The sequence below is a fragment of the Salminus brasiliensis genome, chromosome 1 (assembly GCF_030463535.1).
Source record: "Salminus brasiliensis chromosome 1, fSalBra1.hap2, whole genome shotgun sequence".
Lineage (NCBI taxonomy): Eukaryota > Metazoa > Chordata > Actinopteri > Characiformes > Bryconidae > Salminus > Salminus brasiliensis.
Genome location: NC_132878.1, coordinates 5,675,493 through 5,698,395, shown reverse-complemented (window position 1 = coordinate 5,698,395; position 22,903 = coordinate 5,675,493). Strand labels below are relative to the sequence as shown.

Genomic DNA, 22,903 nt, shown 5'->3' with positions numbered 1-22,903 from the left:
TCTTCGGCCGCACAGACGGTCGAATGTGCGGTTTGCAAGCTTTCCTGTTGTTGTTCGTAGGGCCTGTGGTGCTGTAGTACCTAAAACAGGGCTGCTGCTTGACCTCCCTGCTGGGGTTTCAATGGAAGCATCTATCATCTGTCTGAACGTCTGGGTCTCAGATGGAGTACAGATTGTTGGAAAGATGCTGTGGCATTAAAAGCTTGTCTGATTGGTCCATCTCTGAAAGTCACTCTCAAGCTAGTTGCAACAGAAAACTGGCGAGGCATGTTAGCATTAGCCTACTGTTACTGGAGGGGCTTTAGTGAAGAAGCCTTGATCTAGGGTAGGCCTAGATCATGAGTATGTTGGGTTTGTAGGTTTGTAGCATTAGCGGATTGTAGCTTATACCGATTAGGTCCCCCTCGTGATACAAAAACAGATCTGACCCATCGAGGCATGGACTCCACATGACATAGCCAGCATGCATTGGGCAAGCCTTCCTTCATTGGAGCACTATTGGTAGATACTGGCCACTGCACACTGAGACCACCCCTGCCAAGACCTGCCAGATGTTTTGGAGATGGTTTGACCCAGACGTCTAGACATCAAAGCCCATTTCTCCTGCTTTTAACACGTCACCTTCAACACCTGACTGTTCCCTTGCTGCCTAATGTACCCTGCCTCTCGACAGGTGCTGCTGGAATCGGATAATCAATGTTTTAATTGTGTTAGATCACCATGGTTTTAATGTTATGGCTGATCGGTGTATGTTCACGCATTGCTGAGAACATGTGATTAGTCCATCTCAAGTCTCTCTGTTGCAAATAAGGCATGTTAGCATTAGCAGTTTTTAGCTAATACCAAACTTTAGCAGTTAGCAGTTGAACATCTGAAGTCTTTCTGTAGCAAATAAGGCTTGTTAGCATTAGCATTTTGTAATTGTGACTAAAGCTGGGGTTTCAGTGAAGACGCCTTGATCTAGGGTTGGGTGGTCTCCACTATTTGTATACTTTACTCTTAAGAGACGCTCCGAACTAGTGTTAGCTTAGCTAGCATAATGGAAACAGGCAACATTCTGGCTTAAGCTGTTTAAGCTGATTAAGCTAGTTGACCAGCTTAGCTCTTAACGAGCATAGCGAATTGTTTCATTTGACTTTGATGGTTCAGCTGGTCTACAAGCATGACCAGCCCTGTGATTGACCAGTATGACCATCATGAATCAGCTTAGACCATCTGTAACCAGCTCCCAGCATGCTGGAATTGACCTCCAGTTTCCAGCAGGGTGCTGATGATGATTCAAATCTGAGGTAGCGACGTCATGTGACTAGTGCCGCAGAGGTAGAAGGCCAAAATGAAACCTGTTCCAGGGTGCTTGGATCTGTTGCCTGGTTCTTGGTGGTGCGGTCGGCTATCTAAGCTAAAGGTAGCATGATTAGCAAGCCAGAAGCGCCACACACCACAGTATGGGATCAGTTTTAGCTAACTGATACTGAAATTACACACATTTAAATGGTAAAGACTCAGATGTGAACGTGCCGAATGCTCTGTGGCATGTAGACCTTAGCCGCCGCTGAGCCGCTGTCCAGGAATTTCCTGGGCCTGATTTAGCAGGACATCAGCTGGAAAAAGAAACTTTAAACGGCACAATATGACCATGGGAGCTTTTTGGCTGTAAAGTAGAAAAGAGGCATGTTTTTTCTGGCTCTCCATTTTCATTTGGGACCAATCAACTACAACCAGCATAACATTATAACCACCTTCCTAATATTGACTAGGTCCTCCTTGTGCTGCCACAACAGTCTGGCAATTTCAGGCATGGACTCCACAAAACCTCTGAAGGTATCTGACACTAAGACCACAGCAGCAGTTAGCAGCAGATCCTTTAAAAGTCCTGTGAGTTGGGAGGTGGGTCCTCCATGGATCACATCAGTGAGCTTCAGGTGCCCATGCTCTTGGAGCACTCTTGGTAGGTACTGATTACATTACCGCATACGGAGAACACCCCGCTAGACCTGCCTAAGGTTTCGGAGAGGTTCTGTCTCTGATCCTAATGCTTGCCTTCAAGAACTGACCGTTTACCTGCTGCCTAACATGTAGATCCCACCCCTCGGCAGGTGTGGCCACTGTAGATGAAGATGAAGAAGTCAATGATTTCCACTTCACCTGGAAGTGCTAATGTTATGGCTGATCAGTATACATATGGGTGTACATACAGGAACACATGGGAATATCCAGCTTGTACTTCAGGAATGTAAAGAGGAAAAAGGCCTTACTTGTAGAGGCTGTCAGGTTCCAGGCACTTGAAGATGAGCGAGTAGATAACCGAGTGAGGATGTTCTCCAATCCGTCTCCCAGGCATCACGCAGGATGAACCCAGGCCTGAGAATAGGTCATCCACCAGACTCAGCACCTCTCCTGAGGAACGCAGAGAGAAGAGTGAATGGAGGAGCCAAATCTTTGGCCTGCATTCTTCGTCTATCAGAGCCAGTCAACTCATTTCATATATTCACATAAAGGCCTTCTAGGAATTGCCACATATTTTAATTCATTTTACGGTGTTTTTTTTCCTTCATTTCACTGAGGAGAAACCCGTATGTCTCGTAAACACCAGCTGACCACATGACTTCTCCGAAGGCCGCACACTGGAAAGTTAGGATACACTAACAAAACGGTTCCCAGCACTCTCCTGAAGAAAGTAAGCACCAAAGCATCTTTACTTTAGCGACCTTCCTGTAAACGAATGCGCGCTATAGACCTGAATGGGGTTTTGATGTGTACGAAAAGTTGTACGTTGTACGAAAGTGAGGGGTGGTCTAGAAAAGAAAACCCCCCAAAAACAAGGGGTCTGAACGAATGAATGATTTAGCCCCTTTCCCAGAAAGCAGAATGTGTATAAGGAAAACTTCCCGCTCACATTCCGACACCTCCAGAGTGCCCAAACCAAAAATCTCTTTTCCTAAGGTCCCAAACCCCTGGGCCTTCTCTCCAGGGTCCGCCACGTCCCGAGATCGTCTGTATATTTTACAAACCTGACATTAATTAAATAGAAAACAATTGCATGGTGACTCCACGCTGGACCACAAAGAGACCCGTGTTGAATAATTCGAATGATGAAATGTCTTGAATTCATGCATAGTTTCCTCTCTTCCAGGAAATCCAAACATCTAATGTTCTATATGATACAATATTTCATCTGTGCTCCCCTTGAAGCTGACTGTGAAAACAAAGCATGGTAAATAGTCCTCCACTCTATACACTTTATTTAATGCAGAATTAGCCAAGAGGTTACTGGAGGCTACAATGACAGACATTGTACCCTGTTATAACCCTGGTGGGGTGGGGGGGTGGGGGACAGGGAAGTGTGAATACCTACATTCAGCTGCATGAATACGATAATGTCTGATTGATGATTAAAAAAAAATAAATAAAGTGGAAAGTGTGACGAATTGAACACAATCAGTCGTAATTGGGTCTGTTTAACATCCTTGAAGGAACTAAAGTCAGTTCTGGGATCAATAGCCCTCATTTGTATGTGCTGGACTCATTCGAAAGTTTGTGTGTTCTCAGAAAGTGACTGTAGGTTGTGATAGAAGGCCTTTACTCCAGGCTTCCTCCAGCGTTCTTTAGTAAAGCAATGGTTTAAAACAGGAACATGAAACCTTAAAGAAGTGTTTGGATGCTTAAAAGAATATTTGTCTGGTTAAAGGGTTCTTGCCAAGAATGGTGAATCATGGAAAACCATGTGTAGATGGTTCTTTTTAGAACCTGAGGCCAGAATCATAAAGGATCTGAAGGCAATTCTGAAGACATCATTCTCCTCTGGTTTTGAAACAATGACTAATTTAGTGACTTGGTTTATCAAAATAATTACTTATTTTGTAATTTTAATTGGGTCTGTTGAAATAATGACCCGTTTTATTGTGATTTTAAATGGTTCTGTTGAAATAGAGGCTAATTCTATTGTAATTTTAACTGGTTCTGTTGAAATAATGACCCGTTTTATTGTGATTTTAAATGGTTCTGTTGGAATAGTGACAAATTGTCTTGTGATTTGACTGGTTGTGTCAAAATAATTACTTATCTTGTCATTTTAACTGGTTCTGTTGAAATAGAGGCTAATTCTATTGTAATTTTAATTGTTTCTATTGGAATAATGCCATTGTGTTGTGACTTTAACTGGTTCTGTTGAAATAGAGGCTAATTCTATTGTGACTTTAACTGATTCTGTTGGAATAATGCCATTGTATTGTGATTTTAACTGGTTCTGTTGAAATAATTACTTATTTTATTGTGGTTATGTTGGAATAGAGGCTAATTCTATTGTGATTGTAACTGGTTCTGTTGGAATAGAGGCTAATTCTATTGTGATTGTAACTGGTTCTGTTGGAATAGAGGCTAATTCTATTGTGATTTTAACTGGTTCTGTTGGAATAATGACTTATTTTATTGTGGTTATGTTGGAATAGAGGCTAATTCTGTTGTGATTTTAACTGGTTCTGTTGGAATAATGACTTATTTTATTGTGGTTATGTTGGAATAGAGGCTAATTCTATTGTGATTGTAACTGGTACTGTTGCAATAGAGGCGAATTGCATTGTGCATTGCAAAACCTGGGACTTTTTCTGTTGAAATAAGAACTCTTTCTATGATTTTCACTGATTTGTTGAAATAATGTCTTTTTTATTGGTTCTGTTGCAATAATGATATCTTAGTGGGATTTGACTGGTTCTGTTGGAGTAGAGACTTGTATTACAAGAAACTGTATTGTAATCGTGACTTGATTTGATGAAATAATTACTTATTGACTTGGGATTTTCCTCTAGTTTTAAAACAATGACTTATTTTCTTGTGACTGATTTTGCCAGAATAATGACTTATCTTGTAACTTTAATTGGTTCTGTTAGAATAATGACCCGGTTTATTGTGGTTATAAATGATTCTGTTGGAATAATGACAAATTTCCTTGTGATTTGACTGGTTGTGTCAAAATAATTACATATCTTGTCATTTTAACTGGTTCTGTTGAAACAGAGGCTTATTGTACTGTGATTTTATCTGGTTCTGTTAAAATAATGACTTTTTTCATTGCGGTTCTGTTGGAATAGAGGCTTATTCTATCATGATTGTAACTGGTACTGTTGCAATAGAGGCAAATTGCATTTGATTTTTAACTGAACAGGATGAAATAATTCATTATTACTTTGTGATTTTGACTGATTCTGTTGAAAGAGTAGCTTATTTTATTGAGATTTTGACTTTTTCTGTTGAAATAAGAACTCATTGTATGTGATTTTCACTGGATTTGTTGACATAATGTATTTTTTATTGGTTCTGTTGCCATAATGATATCTTAGTGGGATTTGACTGATTCTGTTGGAGTAGAGACTTGTATTACAAGAAACTGTATTGTGATCTTGACTCGATTTGATGAAATAATTACTTATTGCCTTGGGATTTTGATTGCTTTTGTTAAAATCCCTTATTTTGTGATTCTCACTGGTTTTGTTGTAATAATTAGTTTTAACTGGTTCTGTTGGAATACTGACTTTTCTGGGGATTTAGACTGGCTTGTCCAAAATAATAATGTATTGTTTAGTCATTTTAATTCATTCTGTTAAACAGAACTCACCAATGATGAATGGGCAAATGTGGGCTGATACACTGTGCAGCAGCAAATAGGCAGTATTGCATAACATATATAGCATATACAGTGACCTATACAGTAAGTGGACCTCAGTGAGTGGATGTTTTCACACATTTAGACATATTTCCATCTCTGTGCATTTCCCTGAATGGGGGGGGCTTCACACAGACAGACAGTCTGACAGAAGCCACATTGTCTTAGCAGAAAAAAAACACGTCTCTCCGTCTTTGATGTAGTCCAGGCCGTCCGCTGTTCGGCCTCCGCGCTGCGTAAACACTGCTGTTATGATTTTACCGTCCGTGTGGCCTTGGCCTGAATAGCGTGGGGGCTCGGGGAGAATTTATGGAACATATCTGCCGTTACGTCTCGCCTGTTTGCTTTTTTTGCACCCGTGCGCCCAGAAGCGGAGGCCGCCTGGTTCGTGTTAAATGTTAATTGCACTGCAAAGTGCTTGGAGATACAGTATTGCTTAGGCTGTGGAATCACACACACACACACACATACACACACATCCTCTGAGCGCTCCATGATGATCTAAGCGACACTTTTATGACTTATTTTCCCTCTTTTACTGGAATTAAACCAATAAGCAGCAGACTTGTTATTCAGTTATTTATTTAAGAGTTATTATTATGAGCAGCTACTCTAATTATTCAGTGCATAAACGTCTGAACGTTAGGGCAAGTGGAGTACATGTACCCCACTATTAGTAGAGGTGCAGCAAATGTGAGCTTTTGCTGAACAATTGACTGTAAGTCTTAATAATTTCTTTAACATGCAAATTACATACAACTTAAAATAAATAGTGATAGGGACTAAGCTCACTAAACTACGATTATGTTATATTATGTTATATTCTACTTTTTTTCAATTTCTCAAATTATATATTAAAGTTTATTTTGTCAATATTACTTAGTTTTGTATGATCTTGCCTAATTTTGCTTATTTTTGTCATTATTATATATTATTTTTAATTTTTGTCATTGTTCTGGTAATAAAATGACTTATGATTTTGATTTTGAAGTAATGACATTTTCTTGATATTTTCACCTGCTGTTAACCCATGAAATAGCCTATGGCCAGCCAGTGGGCCAAAAGTGTTATTACAAACTTCTGTTTCCAGAAAATAACCCCACCAGTTATGTACAGAAGTCCCCGTATTTACTGAGTAATACACCTAAGTGAGAAGAGGTTAATATAACTTCTTATTTTCTTGATATTTTTACTTATTTCATAATTTCTAAATATAATATTTTATTTCCTTGTGATTGTAGCATGTCAAAATAAAGACATTTTGTGATTTTATTAATTTTATTAATTTGTGAAAATAATAACTTATCTTCTTGTGATTTATGACTGGTTGTGTTGAAATTATGACTTATTTTGTTAATAAGCTTCCTGGACAAAAAATGAGTCACTTGCGTATTTAAGGTGGTAGTAGCATCAGGCTCCTGCAGATGGTGCTGTGCAAGGATAATCGGCCTATAAAGCAGATACAGGTAATGATTCACTAAAAGGTGTGACTGCTTTTGGGCGTGGCCAAAGACCATAGCATGAAGGAAGGAGCTGAATCTGCAGGTGTATGGAAGCTTACGGTCATACGGGTCTACCAGCAGTGGCAGAAATCCCACCAGTCTACAGGAAAATTCTCCTAAGAGTTCTGGCTGAAAGATGTAACTGACGGGCAGACAGGCTTGTGATTGAAAGGTCTAAAGGTCAGCGCAGGTCCTTCACCACCAACTGACTTCACCTCCCAAAACTGACTTTCCCCGTGGGATAAATAAAGTGATCTATCTATCTATCTATCTAACTTCTGAAGAGACTCTCATTTTAATTCACAAACCTGTTTCACATCTGCTTTTCATCATTCTCCACACATCTAACAGGACATTCACTGCACAGGAGTCCCGTTGCATGATCTGAGTTACTACAACCTGAAACATGCTAGGCGCCTATTGTTTTGTCCATAGAGCTTATAATGGCTTATATTTTTGTAATTTTGACATATTTTGTCATTGTTTTGAGATTTTATTCATAAAAAAGACTTATCTTGTCCCTACAGTGACTTATGGTCTTGAGATTTCAATTTAGGTTGTTAATATAATGACTTATTTGATATAATATCATGTATTTTCTTGTGAATCTGGCTTGTTCTGTCAAAATAATGTCATAAATTCTGATTTTGACATTTATTTAAGCATTTATTTTTAATGAGGTTCAAATATCGACTACATTGACAGTCATTGGGTTTGACGTTCATCCCCAAAACCACACCCAGAATAAAAATGCTCCTCACTTTACTTTTACAATATAACTACTGTGTAAGTTATGCAAGTTCTGAAGCGATGAGCAGATGCATGAACTGACACATGATCACTTGTAGTTTAAAGGGTCAACATAAGGGGGCTAAAAAACAAACAACAAGTGACCAGCAGCCTCCAAAAATTCCTGCCTGCTCTGCACAACAGTGAAGCGAGGAGGGGGAGGTGTCTGCCAGGTCTCTCTGCAGGTCTTTTCCTCATGCGATTAGTAGTGACAGGGGGTCAAGGGGTGATTCAGACTGAATATTGATAGGACACTGCCTGCTCCTCCACCAGTCTCCCTCTCATTGGCACAAGAATGTGTGGAATGCGGCCGTGGAGCCAGAATCTGGCAGCTTCCTGACAGCTCCGTGCGGAGAGAGGCCATACCGAAGGGAGGAGGACAAACCCAAAGACTTCGAAAGAGAGAGGAGGAGGGGTAGAAGTAAGAGTGTGTGTGGTGGGGGGAAATGAAAAGGGGGAATGGGGGTGGTGGGGGGGGGGGGGGGGTACCAGGAGACGAAGAATTCAGTTTGAAGTTTTATGTTTCTGGATGTGGTTTGGATCGAATCGGATATCTTTGTATGTTTTGATAATCAGAATAAATCAGCAGGCTGATCCGTGACCGAAAAGATGGGAACGGACCGTTCGCGGGGGCCTCTTCCAGGGGTGCGCTAGTAATTATCACATAATCCAGAAACGCAATGAGGGGAAGGAGACTCTAAGCAGGTCAACAAACCTCAGCTGAGGATCTGAACTCGTGTCCAAATCTGTGGTGATCCATGTTCGTCATCTGAATCCAGATTAAAACGAAAGCTGCAAGATTTTCCCAAGAAATTCCCCAAATTCACCTGATTATCTTCAATTTCAATTTCAATTCAAGTTCCCGCTCTTTTTAGAAACCAGGACTTTTCCAGGACATTGTCTTCCACTGACTTCCATACATGACAACCCAATGCACCCAAAATCCTCGGTGTCTTCCATACTTCACATGCCAACATCTTCTGCTGACCTTCAGAAAGTTAGTGTCCACACAGTGTGAAATTCCAGTGCTGTTAGATGTTGATATGCTGTTGTTTTAAGTTATGGTGTTAATAAATCAAAATCCTGCATCTGTCTAACGTTGCAGCTTGACATCAAACCAAACGTTGTTTTTTAATTTTTTGTCAAAAGTTTCCCTTTTTCTTCCAATTTTCTCCCAATTAACCCCTTCGTAGCTCCCCCTAGCACTAGCAACGCTCCCGGCACTAAGAGGGTAAGAACTCCTCCGATACCGATACGTCCCCAGCTCCACCGTACCAGCTAACGGACACCTGTGCCGACCAACATCACTTAGGAAAGATGAGGGAACAGAGCGCCAGCTGATCACCTGGAGACAGCGCGGCTATTTGTGCTCTCTCGGTTTTCGGCTGCTGATGACAAAGCGTCTTGGATCAGGATTTGAACTTGTGACCGCCTGGGCCACAGCGGTCCAGGTGTTGGTTTTTGATGGATATGCTCCTTGAGTAATGCGTCTTGAGTAAGACGGCTGTTTCCAGATCAGATTCCTCTGTGTTGATTGCTTTTTGGGCAGCCAACGCCAGCCAGCGCCCGGGGAGCAAAGAGGGTGAAGAGCCTTGCTCAAGGGCCCAACAGTGGCAGCTTGCCAAGCCTGGGTATCAAACCCACAACCCTGTCATCAATATCCCAGAGCTCTAACCGCTAAGCCTTTACCACTGCCTATACCAAGGAGCGCATTAAAGACCTCTTAATGTCAATTATATAGTCATATAAGGTTATATATGACATATATGGTTACTGGATATATGCTTTAACAAGTAGCACTACACGTAAATTGTTAGCTGTGTTTCAAATGTGAGGCTCATTATGAAAAACAAATGTGGAAAAATATATTATTTCAAGAAAGTAAGTCACTACTCTGTCAAAGCACGGGAAAATGTAATTTAATTTTAAGATTAAAAAAATCAGTCCAAGTTCAAGAAAATTAAAGTATTTGGGGAAAATAAATAAAATGTAATTATTACAAATTAAAATTACAATAAAATGATTATTATATAAGATAATGTCATTATTTCAGGTCAAGTCAAAATCAATTGAATCAATTGAATTGAATTGAATTATTTCAACAAATCAAGTCAAAACCACAAGAAATGTTTGCCAGTGTGAACCACGCTCTAAAATGGAACTGGAGGGCAAACCCAGAGAATACTTTTGACTTCAAGGCCAGGATGCCTATCTTGTGATCTGCATGTGAAGCTGGACCCCCTGTTGTTGTGGTGAATGATGGAAGAAAGGGAGTAGACGGGGTGGTGGTGGGTGTGACGTTTGTTCAGCTCAGAGTTGCCCCCCCCCCCTTATATACCCTTTAAATTAAACCAGGAGGGCCAGGAGGAGGAGTTCAGGGTGTGGTCCTTTTTCCAAAATTATGTCATAACTTCAATTTCCAAATGTAAATCTCAAATAAATGTGATTTCAAGAAAATATTATGTCAAAATAATAGTAAATGTCATTATTTCAACAAATCAGGTAAAAATCACAAGACAATAAGTAATTATCTCCCCAAAATAAGACAAAAAGGCATTGTTCTGAAAAGAGAAGTAAAATTAGTGCATTTTTTCAATATTTTCAAAATAACATTACTGACAATGTCAATCTTGACAGTGCAGCATTGCATTTTTTTTTCAGTTGATGACATCTGAGGCTAAACAATGCAATGCTTAATTTTTCCATGGTTCTTGGCCTGGACATGCAGCTGTAGGAAAGCCCTTAGTTGTAGGCATAGAATTCTTACCTTATGCCAAGGTCTTTTAATATTTAAAGATTAATGAACCCCTAAAAAGCATGTGGTACTGACTCAATCCCCTTTTAATATTATTTCTACATTCTATGTTCTAACCAATAACAAATTAGGAACCTTTTTTTAGCCAAACATTAGGTCTGATAGGCTTAAGTAACCCCTGCCTACTTGAAAGACTGTGCACGAATGCCATCCATCCATCAAGCCCTGTGCTCAGATCTAAAGCCTATGGTATGCACCACCTGCCCAGGGTGAAGAAACCTCTTGACTTTCACAGCAGCCACTCTTCCGTTCAGTGCACACACTTCACACAAGTCCCTCAAGGCCGTGTGCATCCTCATAAAAGTTGCATGGGCTTTACAGCCGCATGTCTTGCATATGTGTGGATGTGCACTGGAGTGACAGCAACATGCATGCTGAAACGAGTCGTTGCCAGCCCCTTTGGCTTGTCCCCCTCCAGATGGTGACATGGGCAGTTTCCTACATGTCCACAGTGATTGCTCTCTCTGGACTTGTACAAAGGTCATCACCTGCCTCACAGCTGACAGCATTACCTCTGCATAAACACTGTGCAAACCGGCCTGTTTCACACTGCAGTAGAAAAATGCCATTTGAACATCACCGAGTGAAGCAACAGCGGCAGGTCACAGATGGGTGTCCTGTCTCAGGAGAGTATGATGACTTCATGCTTTTTGCTTCTTGATGATTCAAATTCAGCTCTTAATCCCAAATGGAGCCAAGACATCTGGACACCTCCCAGCTAACATGTCTATGTAGCTTAAAGTCATTATGGGTAGCCAAACTGGGATCCGGAAAGTTTTGTCTTGTTGGTCCCACATATGGATGCCCAGCATTTACATTTAACCTCAGCTAGTTTGAATAGACTAATAATTCAAAGATCCTTTAATCTTAGACTCTACTAAACACAAGTCAGTAAGGAGACCATAATACTCTTCTCTTCACCCAAGTCCTCTCAGAAGAGGAGGGTCTTCAGTCTGGGTTTGAGGACAGCAAGAGTTGGACTCTGCTGTGCTGACACCCAGGGGAAGTTCGTTCCACCACTTCGGTGCAGGACAGAAAAAAGTCTGGACGCTCGTCTTCCGTGGATCTTAAAGGATGGCGGGTCGAGCCGAGCCGTACTTGAAGCTGGAAGGGCTCTTGGTGCAGATCGGGGTTTTTACCATTGCCATTAAGTACGGAGGGACTGGCTGGTCTGTTCTTGGCTTTGTAGACCAGGGTCAGGGTTTTGAATCTGATGCGGGCAGCAGCTACAGGAAGCCATCAGCATGGTTAGTGATGGGATCCCATGTGAGATTAAGGTGGGCTGTAACAATGGGGCCTTTTAGGAAGCCCAACTGGGTCCCAGTAAAAAGATATGTACAAACCCACTTAGAGCTCATGCCCACCTAGAACCCACCTACCTCACATTACACCCACATGATGTCTGGGTTTGCATGGCATCCATGATGCTAATGTTGGGTGGGTTGGTTGGTGCAGTGGGCAGTACAACCACCTTCCCCATGGCAGACAAGGGTTCAATTCCCAGGGTGGTCAAGCACACAACACTGTACCAATACTAAGAGTCCTTGGGCAAAACTCCAAACACTTCATTCTCCTCTAAAAGACTCTCTGGATAAGATAAAGGTTCCTACATGGTTCTTGACTTGGACATGCAGTTCTAGGGAAACTCTTTAATGGGTATGGAACCTTAACTTTACACTGAGGTTCTTTAATCTTAAACTCTATCAGACCTAATGTCCCATATGCAGAAATATAGGTTCTTAGATTGTTCTTGGTTAGAACAAACAGTTCTGGACCACTGTAAACAAATTTGCCTCATACTAAGGTTCTTTGATCTTAATCTAAATTAAGGTTCCTACATGGTTGTTGCCTTGGAGAAGAAGTTCTAAGAAAACTATTTAATAAATATAGCACCTTTACCTTTATGCTATTAGACCTACTGTCTCTCAGTCTTAAAAATACAGGTGGCTACATGATTCTGGGCTTAGATGTGCATCTCAAAGAGAACCTTTACCTTCAGACGAGGTTATTTAATCTTTAAAGATTGAAGTAAAGTAAAGTAAAGCAAAGAAGAACCTAAACTTTGTTCAACTTTGTACAGAATGTTTTCTTTTGGGTCCAATACCTCCACCTTGTTTCCCTGACTGCATGATCACTTTCGCTCCCTCCGTCCCCCTGTGGTTCATTTCCTAAGCTAAAAAATCATTTTCTCCTCCAGTCCCCCTTGCTCGCCTCATTCATACCTCTAGCTGTGTGCTCTGAGCCGCCTGTGCCCTGGCTCACCCCGGCCCAGGCCAGCTACGGACTGGCAAGGTCCTGCTTTACCTCACCTCACCCCTTTCAGTAACACCTTCATCCTGCCAGCACTAGCCCAGAGAGGGAGTACCCCACACAGAGTGGACTGCCTGTCTGCATTCATTCATACAGGCTGGATAGAAGAGGAGAATAAAAATAAAGAGGAGAGGAGATGAGAAAAGTAGAGGAGACAAAAAAAGAGAAGAAAGAAGAGAAGAAAGGAGAAGAGAAAGGGAAGAGAGAAGGACGTGAGAAGAGACAGGAAGAAAAATTAAGAGAAGAAAGGAGAACAGAAGAGAGAAGAAGAGAAGAAATTAAAAAAGAAAAGAATAAATGAGAAGAGAAGAGAGAAGAAGAGAAGAAAGGAGAAGAGAAGAGAAAAGAAGAAAAGAGATGAGAAGAGAAGAGAAAAGAAGAAAAGAGATGAGAAGAGAAGAGAAAAGAAGACAGGAGAGCAGAATAAATAAGAAGAGTAGACAGGATAAAAGAATAAATGGGAAGAGAAGAGAAAAGAAGAGAGAAGAAGAGAGAAGAGAAAAGAAGAAATGAGAAGTGAAGAAATGAGATGAGAGGAGAGGAGAGAAGAATAAATGAGAAGAGAGGAGAAGAGAAGAGAACAGAGGAGAAGATAGGAGAAGAGAATAAATGAGAAGAGAAGAGAACAGAGGAGAAGATAGGAGAAGAGAATAAATGAGAAGAGAAGAGAACAGAGGAGAAGATAGGAGAAGAGAATAAATGAGAAGAGAGGAGAAGAGAAGAGAAAAGAAGAAAGGAGAAGAGAGGAGAAGAGAAGAAATGAGAAGAGAGGAGAAGAGAAGAGAAAAGAAGAAAGGAGAAAAGAAGAAATGAGATGAGAGGAGAAGAGAGGAGAAAAGAATATATGAGAAGAGAAGAAAAGAGAAGAGATGACAGCAGAAGAAAATAAATAAGAAGAGAAAAGAAGAAAAAGAAAAGAAGGGAGAAGAGAATAAATGAGAAGAGAAGAGAAGATCGGAGAATAGGGGAGAGGAGATGAGATGAGAGGAGATGAGATGAGAAAGAAGAGGTAAGGAGGTAAGTCTGCTGCTGGCCCATGAATATTGTTCCAGTCTACTGAGTGATGTCCACTAGACGCCTGCAGTGAGGTTGGAGAGAGTGTGGAGAGAGTAGTGTTTTTGTAAGCTTGACAAAACTGGATTTGAAGCCAGTGTTGCGTCAGTCAGTGGTGGATGTGAGCAGTGCAAGGCAAGCAGACTGGAGGGCTCCTGCTTTAGCTGCTGAAATGAAAACACAGGCTCTGAATTTCACTCCATCACCAGAAACGTTTGTTCTGTCACATTGTTCTATATCATCATTACAGCATCAGGACAGTGCTGTAAAAATATGCAGCTGTCCCTTTTATAACCTTCAGTCATTTCCAGCAAGGACATCTACGTCCAAGTCAGTAGATGGACAATTTGACGAATGGACGAATTTGAGGACAATTCGGTTGCGAAAAGGAAACTGCTCATAAAGATACTTCAGATACAACAGCCTGTTTGTTAAGGGGGGTGGTAGAATGGGCTGGAAGTTCCCTACCAATACTTATCTCCATCTTTAATGGAGTACCATATCTAGACAATCTGCCATTTCCTACTATCTCCAGGCATGAGGGAAAGTGTGTGAAATCAGAGATGGAATGGCTTCCGGTCCCCGGACAGTTCTCGAGTGAACTAGATACCGCCAGGGATTCCCACGGCTTGCCTGAGTGTTTAGATGTCAGTCCGAAGGGGAGGGTTCAGTTGTCAAGTGTTTCCACAGTCGTTTAGAAACCAAGGCTAGCATCAGACCAGCTGAACCTCTCGCGACCTCAACCCCAGGCTCCATATGAATGTCACCATAATTGGACTAAACACGCTTAATTAAACAAGTTAGACAGTTTCCTTGGGAGTGTCGTACGACCCTCGAGGGTAACAAAACACAAACATTTGGTCCCAATAACTGCAACATCTGCAGGAAACGTCGCTCTTGTTCGCTCAAGAAACCCCTGTTTTGAAAGGCACAGCATCGGCTTAACCCTTCACAGCCTCAGAAGTGTGATTAGTTGACGGGGAAAATGGGAACAATCCTGAAGTCTCCGGGGTCAGCCGGGCCTGGCCTCACACAGGCAGCATACCTGAGGTTTTTTCGATGAGGGTTCTGCAGGGATGCCTGGTACCTGTCAGCGCGGCCTGTCAATATGAATGAGAACCACGTGCAGCTGGAGGAGATTAGCAGAGAAATTCTATTACCGGAGAGGCGTATTGCGTGATCTGGAGTTAACGCAGCGATTAAAACCTCATGGCAAATGGGAGGTGACCTCTCAACAGCATAAGCAGAGAAGAAACAAATCATGGGCCGCACTGTGGGGGCAGAGAGAGAGAGAGTGAGACACATTGAGAACTCGTTCCTCTCTTTACCTCACTTCCCCTCTGGGATTTGGAATGGAAGCTGTTCTATAGACATCTGGCCAACAGGGAAACCTGCCTGACGTGTATACTGTACATCTCACTTGCAGATAGTGTTGCAAGGAAGGGAAGGAGGGAACCACTTCAACGCTAGCTCAGGAATACGCTGTACACTGTACACAACTGAGAATAGGGAGAATTAAGGCAATTAAACCAACAATGAATTTGTTGTGGGCTCTTGCTGCATATTGGAACTAGTCATAGAATGGCATGGAAAAGTTTGGGGGCCCCTGTTCTACTGTCCAAGGAAGAAGGCTTTTGCCAGTTACCCAACCAATCACTAGGACCCCGCCTATTACGTCCAACGCTCCCAACACAATGCAGCATCACTAGGTAGTTAATGCACTCAAAGCAAAGCACCGGATCCCCAGCCCTGATACATCAGCCAGTAGACGCCTGTGCCGAGCCAGCATCACTACAGGAGTGATGAGGAAAGAGCACCCTCTACCCACTCAGACAAGAGCATGGTCAATTGTGCTCTCTCTGGCTCTGGCTTCTGATGGCAAAGCAGTGTAACCTAGGATTCGAGCTTGTGATCCTCAGGCAATAGTGTCAACAGCGTCTTGATGATGGGGGGCTTTATACCCCTCTAGCCTGATGATGGGGGGCTTTATACCCCTCTTCCCACGCCTGGAATTAGGCAGCATGGTGCCCATAGGTTCATGTTTACTATCTGCTCCAGAGAGTCCTATTCTATTAGCAGTACTTCTCTATAGGGGCTAGACACGCTGTGTATGTTTGTGTGAACTGAAACTAGCTGAATGCAGTCATTAGAAGGGGTGTCCACAAACATTTGGACATATAGTGTAACTGCAGCCCCTGGTGAGTCATCATGGTGTTTACGCAGCTTGCCGAAAGCAAGCTTTGAGGCCTGAGGCCAAGTGACATAAGGCAATAATATCTGTGTCACCTCCAGACCAACGTCTAAACTGATGAGTGAGTCACTTCTTGATCACATGATCCCTCCTCTATTTCTGTTACTACTGGGTGTCCAAAACAAAACAAGCTTTAAGTCTTGTAATTAACTTTGGCAATTTAAGCACTGCTCTCCATCTCTTAAATACTCTTAAAACCCCTTTTGTCAGCTGCACCTATGTCACATGAATGAAATGCCAGGCCGAAAACACACAGATGTCAGTAAGTTCATGCCAGTGTTATAAATAAGAGTTTGCTCTAATCTGGCTGGTGAAATGGAGTAGCATTGTTAAATAAGCAGGGACCAATAAACTCCGCCTATTTTACCTAACTTCAATTTGTAAACAGCTACACCCTTACACTTACACTACTGTGACATCACTATGACACTACTGTGACATCACAGTTACACTACTGTGACATTACAATTACACCACTGTGACATCACTGATACACTACTGTGACATCACTATGACACTACTGTAACATCACAATTACACTACGGTGACATCACTGTGACACTACTGTGACATCACTGTGACACTACTGTGACATCACAGCAACACTACTGCGACATCAGTTACACTACTGTGACATCACTATGACACTATTGTGACATCAGTTATACTACTGTGACATCACAATTGCACTACTGTGACATCACTGTTGTACTGCTGTTACACCATTGATACACTACTGTGACATCACAGTTACACTACTGTGACATCACTGCTATACTGCTGTTGCACTATTGATACACTACTGTGACATCACAGTTACACTACTGTGACATCACTGCTATATTGCTGTTGCACTATTGATACACTACTGCGACATAACTTTGACACTACTGTAATATCACTGTTATGCTGGGAGTGTGAGATGTATGCTTCCTAAATTACTCTAGGTTAGAACAAAATGGTATGGGGAAAGTTCTCTCTTTCATTAGCGTAGAACACACTTATACACAATATGGGTGTTGGGAAAAGTATTCGGACACCTGCTCACTCATTGTTTTGTGCAAAATCAAGGGGATTAAAAAAAGAGTCGTTGGAGTAACTGTCTCTACTGTCCAGAGATGGTTGTCTCCTAGATTTTGTTTTTTTTTGAGAGGAGAATTTGCTGTGAGAATTTGCCATCAGTGACAGTAGTGTTACAGAGGTCAGGATGTTAGATTATAGATCACCACCCCACCTCATCATCCCCAACTCATCCCAAAAGTATTGGATGGAAGACCATCTGTATACCCCTCCAGCCCACGCCTGGCATTAGGCAGTATGGTGCCAATAGGCTCATATTTGTCTGCTCCAGAGAGTCCTATTCTATTGGCAGTACTTCTCTACTAGACTAGTAGTGTGTGTTTGCATTTGCACATCTGTGTCAGCAATGAGTTTAACGTAAAGAAACTGAATGCGCTCCTTTCTTCGGTTCTAAACCAGCTCTTAATGGCACATTTCAAACCCATTCAGGGGAGGGGGCTAATGCTAATGCTAATGCTCACACACTAAGTGATCAGACTGCAGAGCTGTAGCTAAAGGAGCTGGTCAAGTAGGTCAGTCAGACTGGACTGTGAGATATTAAACACTATAGATGTATAAAACAGATTAGAATTTAGTCTGATTACAGAAATTGGTACTAAAATACTAGCAGGGATTAGCACAGCTTCGAAAAGAGGTGCATTAGGTCCTCACCCTCCTAGTATCAGGACCACTGCTAGTTCTGGGGGGGGGGGGGGGGGGTACGAATGGGTGGGTCAACTGGACGATTAAAATTGGGGGAAAAATTCGACAAACAAATTAAGAAAAAGAAAAAGGTTCAAGAATGGAGTCGAAGCTTCTGGGATATCATCTGAATCCTACATCTCAGTGTTATGAGAGTCTCCCTTTACGCACCATCAGGCCCCTGCAACTTATCCAGAATGCAGCGGCACGGGTCGTCTTTAATGTTCCTAAATTCAGCCATGTCACTCCTCTGCTGCGTTCTCTCTTCACTGGCTTCCTGTAGCTGCTGCCCTCATCAGATTCAAACCCCTGACTCTGGCCTACAAAGCCAAGACTGGACCAGCCAGCCCCTTCGTACTTGATGGTGATGGTCAAAAGCCGATCTGCACCAAGAGCCCTTCCAGCTTCAAGTACGGCTCGGCTCGACCCGCCATCCTTTAAGATCCACGGAAGACGAGCGTCCAGAGTTTTTTCTGTCCTGCACCGAAGTGGTGGAACAAACTTCCCCTGGGTGTCTAAACAGCCCAACGAGTCCAACACTCACTGTCCTCAAACCCAGACTGAAGAGGTTTTTCTTGGGTAAATAGCAAAGCACTTTTGCAAGTCACTCTGGAGAAGAGCGTCTGCTAAATGCCTTAAATGTAAAAATGCAAATGTAAATGAGAGAGTCTGGGCTGGACGAACTGGTCAAAGGGACTGTGGCTAGGCTTAAAAACAAACCTATCAGCTACTGTTGTTGCTTTTTCAGGTTGTGGAACTCCATGAACCCTCTGCTCTCCCCACCTTTGCTCAGTGGTGGCGGTCTGATGAAAGCACTGGCTTGGGACTTCCAGTTTCAACTTCTATTGGCCTTCAGGGTCCATTCCCACCTTGCCTGGGAAAGGAGCTGGGTTTACAGTAAAGCATCTGGACTTGACATTACATTTTCCCCTTTGCAGAGCTGAAGCCCCCCCATCTCCGTTTGATTCATCTGGAGTGAGGCTTCAGGCTTGGTCACAGGAGAGACCTCCAGGTCCTGCCTGAGGCAGAGAGTCGCAAGCAGAGATAGAAGCCTAAAAATCCACAGACGTTGCAAAGCCAAGCAGCGAAGGCCAGTGGACAGCCCCGGGGCCTGAGGGGACATCTGTTTATGCAACCCAATCAATATTGATCAGCTTCATGGAGGCCTCCTGGGGGCCTGGAGATTGGGGGAGAGTGGAGAGGGCTGTCGAATACGAGCTTAGTGATTCGACTCGGATGTTTAAGAGCTTCAGAACGTTCAACTGTGGTAGGAAAATTCCTAGAGACATTGATTTCGCTAGCATTACGCAGGCCGGAATCTAAAGAATCTGTACCTTTCTTTGTATCACACCTGGACAACTTGGGATTCCGAGCCCAAAGCGAGACTTTTCTAACTACATTTGTCTTGGCCAGACGGTGAAAGACGTTTTGGCCTCAGTGAACTTCCTACATGGAATACATCATGCGACCCGTTTGCGATATAAATGGCGCCGCAAAGCGTTTCATCTCCATACGGATCAGTGTCTTGGGACTCCTAAATAACCCATGGGCTCCAGCACACACAGAAGCCTACAGCATGCTCGGACAGACTGCTCCCATCTGTTGTTGCGTGTAGTAACACGATAAATTAGTGGGTCCTCGCTTTTAACATTGAAGCGTGCAAAAATATCAACGTTTTGAGACATCTATGGAGCTTGTACCTCAGTGGGAAGGCTGTGTTCGTCTAAGGGAAGGGCCGGGGACGTCAAAACTCATGCCTTGCACAGGTCTTTTTACGCCAGGCTCCATGCTGAAGCAGACGTGAATCTGTTCCCAAGCACGGCTTCCTGAGCTGCCAGCCACATCCCCTGTTAAACTGTCAGCACTCTCCAACTCAACCATACACTCACCTGAGCTGCTGTTCTCTCTCGCTTCTCCACTACCAATCCTATCAGTCCTCACACTTTCGACTGAGAGCAGAGTGGAGCGTAGGTCCAAACATTGCTTTGATATACACTAAATGGACAAAAGTATGGGGACATCTGTTTACTCATTGTTTCTTCCCAAATCAAGGGTATTAAACAGTTCCACTTATCAACACCTCAATGATAGGGCTCCAGAAAGTCCTCATCTATTGGCGATCCTTCTCTACAGGGTCTAGACAAGCTGTGTGTGTGTGCATTTGCACATCTGTCTCAGCAATATGTGCAACTAATGGAATAAGATCATTGGATAATAAGATCCTGGTGTCCACAGACATTTGTACTATTGGAATAGTCTACTGGAGATGTTCTGTAGATGCTCTGTCACCTTGTCTTTAACCGGTATTCAACAGTTTATTAATTCAACTGAACCTTTTCCAAATTATTTTCCAATTATTTTCCAAAAATTGTCTTACCCACAAGTGGCGTAAATCAATTGGGTCTGATCTTGCTTTGTTGGAACGGAAACATGAACCTGTCCTGAGCCTTGGAGGATAAGACTGGACAGCCTACACTCTTCAGAATAAAGGGGCTACAAGGGTTCTTTGAGCGATGCCATAGAAGAACTATTAATTGGTCCAAAGGACCCCTAAATTGTTGGAGAACATTTACATCCACTTCTTCAAAGATGTTCTGCAAACATCAGTTGTACTAGCAGTCGGCACTCGAGTGTTCAGCTTTCTAATTGCATTAGTACAGGGGTGGGCAACAGGGGGCTGGAGTCCAGCTCTAACAGACCTACTAAACCGAGTAAAAGGTCGCCCACTCATCCGGCCCGACCTGCTGGAAGACTGACCGCTGGGGCTCCCCTCTACCTGCGTCAGACCAGCTGCCACCCACCAGTCCGACCACCAGGCTCCCCCACCACCCGTGCCAGACCAGCTGCACACCCTCCTACCACTGCTACCTGCCTAATGACAATGTTTAAACTCTGACCACTCTGATTATTATATTGTGATTATGAATATGTTGCACACCAGAGCAGTTTAGGTGGTTTAGTGACGTTTATCAATAATTAATAAATAGTTCTGATCAGAGGAGGATGGATCGGGTCCCCCTTGTGAGTCTTAGTTCCTTCTAAAGTTTCCTCCTCCAGCTCTGAGGGGGCTTTTCCTTGCCACTGTCGCCGTTGGCTGCTCACTGGGGGTCTTAGCTTTTTCATGTCTTCTTATGTTGTTGATTTCTTGTCTTTTACTAATTACTAATTGTAAAAAAGCTGCTTTGTGACAACAACAGTTGTAAAAAGCTACACAATTACATTTGATTCGAAGATACCGGAATCCTCAATCCCTGCATCAGTAGCCGTTCAATTTTAGGGGCTTTATGTAGCCTTCACCCCAACAGTGCTGGCAGCATTGTGTAACAGAGGGAATCCTGAGAAGCGGAAACGACTGAGTTGAGGAGAAAACTGGAGGAAAAAAAGACTCTAAACCTAAACCCAACACCCGTACTCTTAAAAATATAGGTGCTTTAAATGGATCCTTGTGAGGGATGCCATAGAAGAACCACTTTTAGTTTCCTTAAAGAACCAAGTTTGTAATTGAGACATTCAGTAAATGGCTTAAATAATCCAAGTGGTTCCAAAGTGTACTCACGACTCCCAGGTCATAGTGGTAGTGCACTGGACCACTAGGTAGCGCTGAGCCACTATGCTTATTTTTTTTTCACAAATTGAACTGATCAATTTTTATAATTTTATATGAGCATTTATTTAAAGCATTTTAAAAAAATTAAATCATATTTCTCTCTGGTGGTGCAAAAAAGAATATATTTAATTTATAATAATAGCAATTTTTCATAAAATTCATTTAGTACTGAAGTAATTCCAACATGGATTTATAGTCTAGGGACATACAAAAAATCCCCTAATTAAAGAATCACCCATTTTCAGATGTTGTAAGTCAACCCAAACCTACAGTGATGGCTTATAAATAAAGAGTGACTGAAAGTGAATGCAGTTCCAACGTTGTCTCCGGAGTCCAATTTCCCCTGGCTTGTGCTGTCAAGCATGACACACGAGGGCCTTAAAAGCTTCAGGTTAGGACGATCTTGAGCTCATGCGTGGGAGCGAAAGTTTCTAGCCCTGGATACCGGTCAGTGTGTCGGCTAAGCTATGGCTGAATCATTATTAGGCATCGGTTTTGGGATGTGAGGTCACTCTACTCTGCTTCGCTCCTCCAGGGACATGAAGGTCAGTTCAGGCAAACCCGAAAAGTCACAAACGACTCTCTCACTCTCCCTGTGCTTCTTTCTCACTCACCTTGTGTTCTCTTCTACCTCTTCCTCTCACTTTCTCTGTCTCTTCACTCACCTCAGTGTCTCTCCGTCTGTGTCTCGGCATGTCTGTTTGTCCGTGTGAATGACTACGCGAGAGGCAGAAGAAGAAGAAGAAGAAGACGGCCAACCTGAGCGCTCAAATCCTTGCATTTTAAACGGTCATTTGCTAATCTGACATCATTGCATCGATGCACTTTATTAGCAAGGACACAGGCCCTATTATGCCCCTACAGCCAGAACTGGCTGGGCTGGAGTGCTTGATGCTAGAACATCTTTTAAAGTTGGTCCACAGGTGATGTTGCTTCATTCCTGCACCTGCAAAAACAGAATCCGCACTCCAAACAAGGATATCCATCCGAATTATGCAAATCAGCTGGATACTCTTAGCATTACATAGCCTTTTGTGAGGGCCAGGTTATTGCACTTGAAGTCTTAAGAGGCATAAGACCAGAAGAATTTGTATTTTTTTTACTCAGGAGCCACTAGTTGAAAAAGTAACTACAGTGGACACTTCACCAGGACATT

General features: G+C 42.6%; 1 protein-coding gene across 3 annotated transcripts in view; it reads right to left on the bottom strand.

Annotated features, from left to right (window-relative positions):
• Window positions 1–22,903, bottom strand: part of LOC140573633 (astrotactin-2-like) — a 789,110-nt gene that overhangs the window by 47,215 nt on the left and 718,992 nt on the right. For all 3 annotated transcript variants that reach the window (XM_072693130.1, XM_072693216.1, XM_072693294.1), the window contains one exon: window positions 2,256–2,397. In XM_072693130.1, coding sequence (XP_072549231.1) covers window positions 2,256–2,397 — 142 coding nt within the window. The remainder of the gene's footprint in view (window positions 1–2,255; window positions 2,398–22,903) is intronic.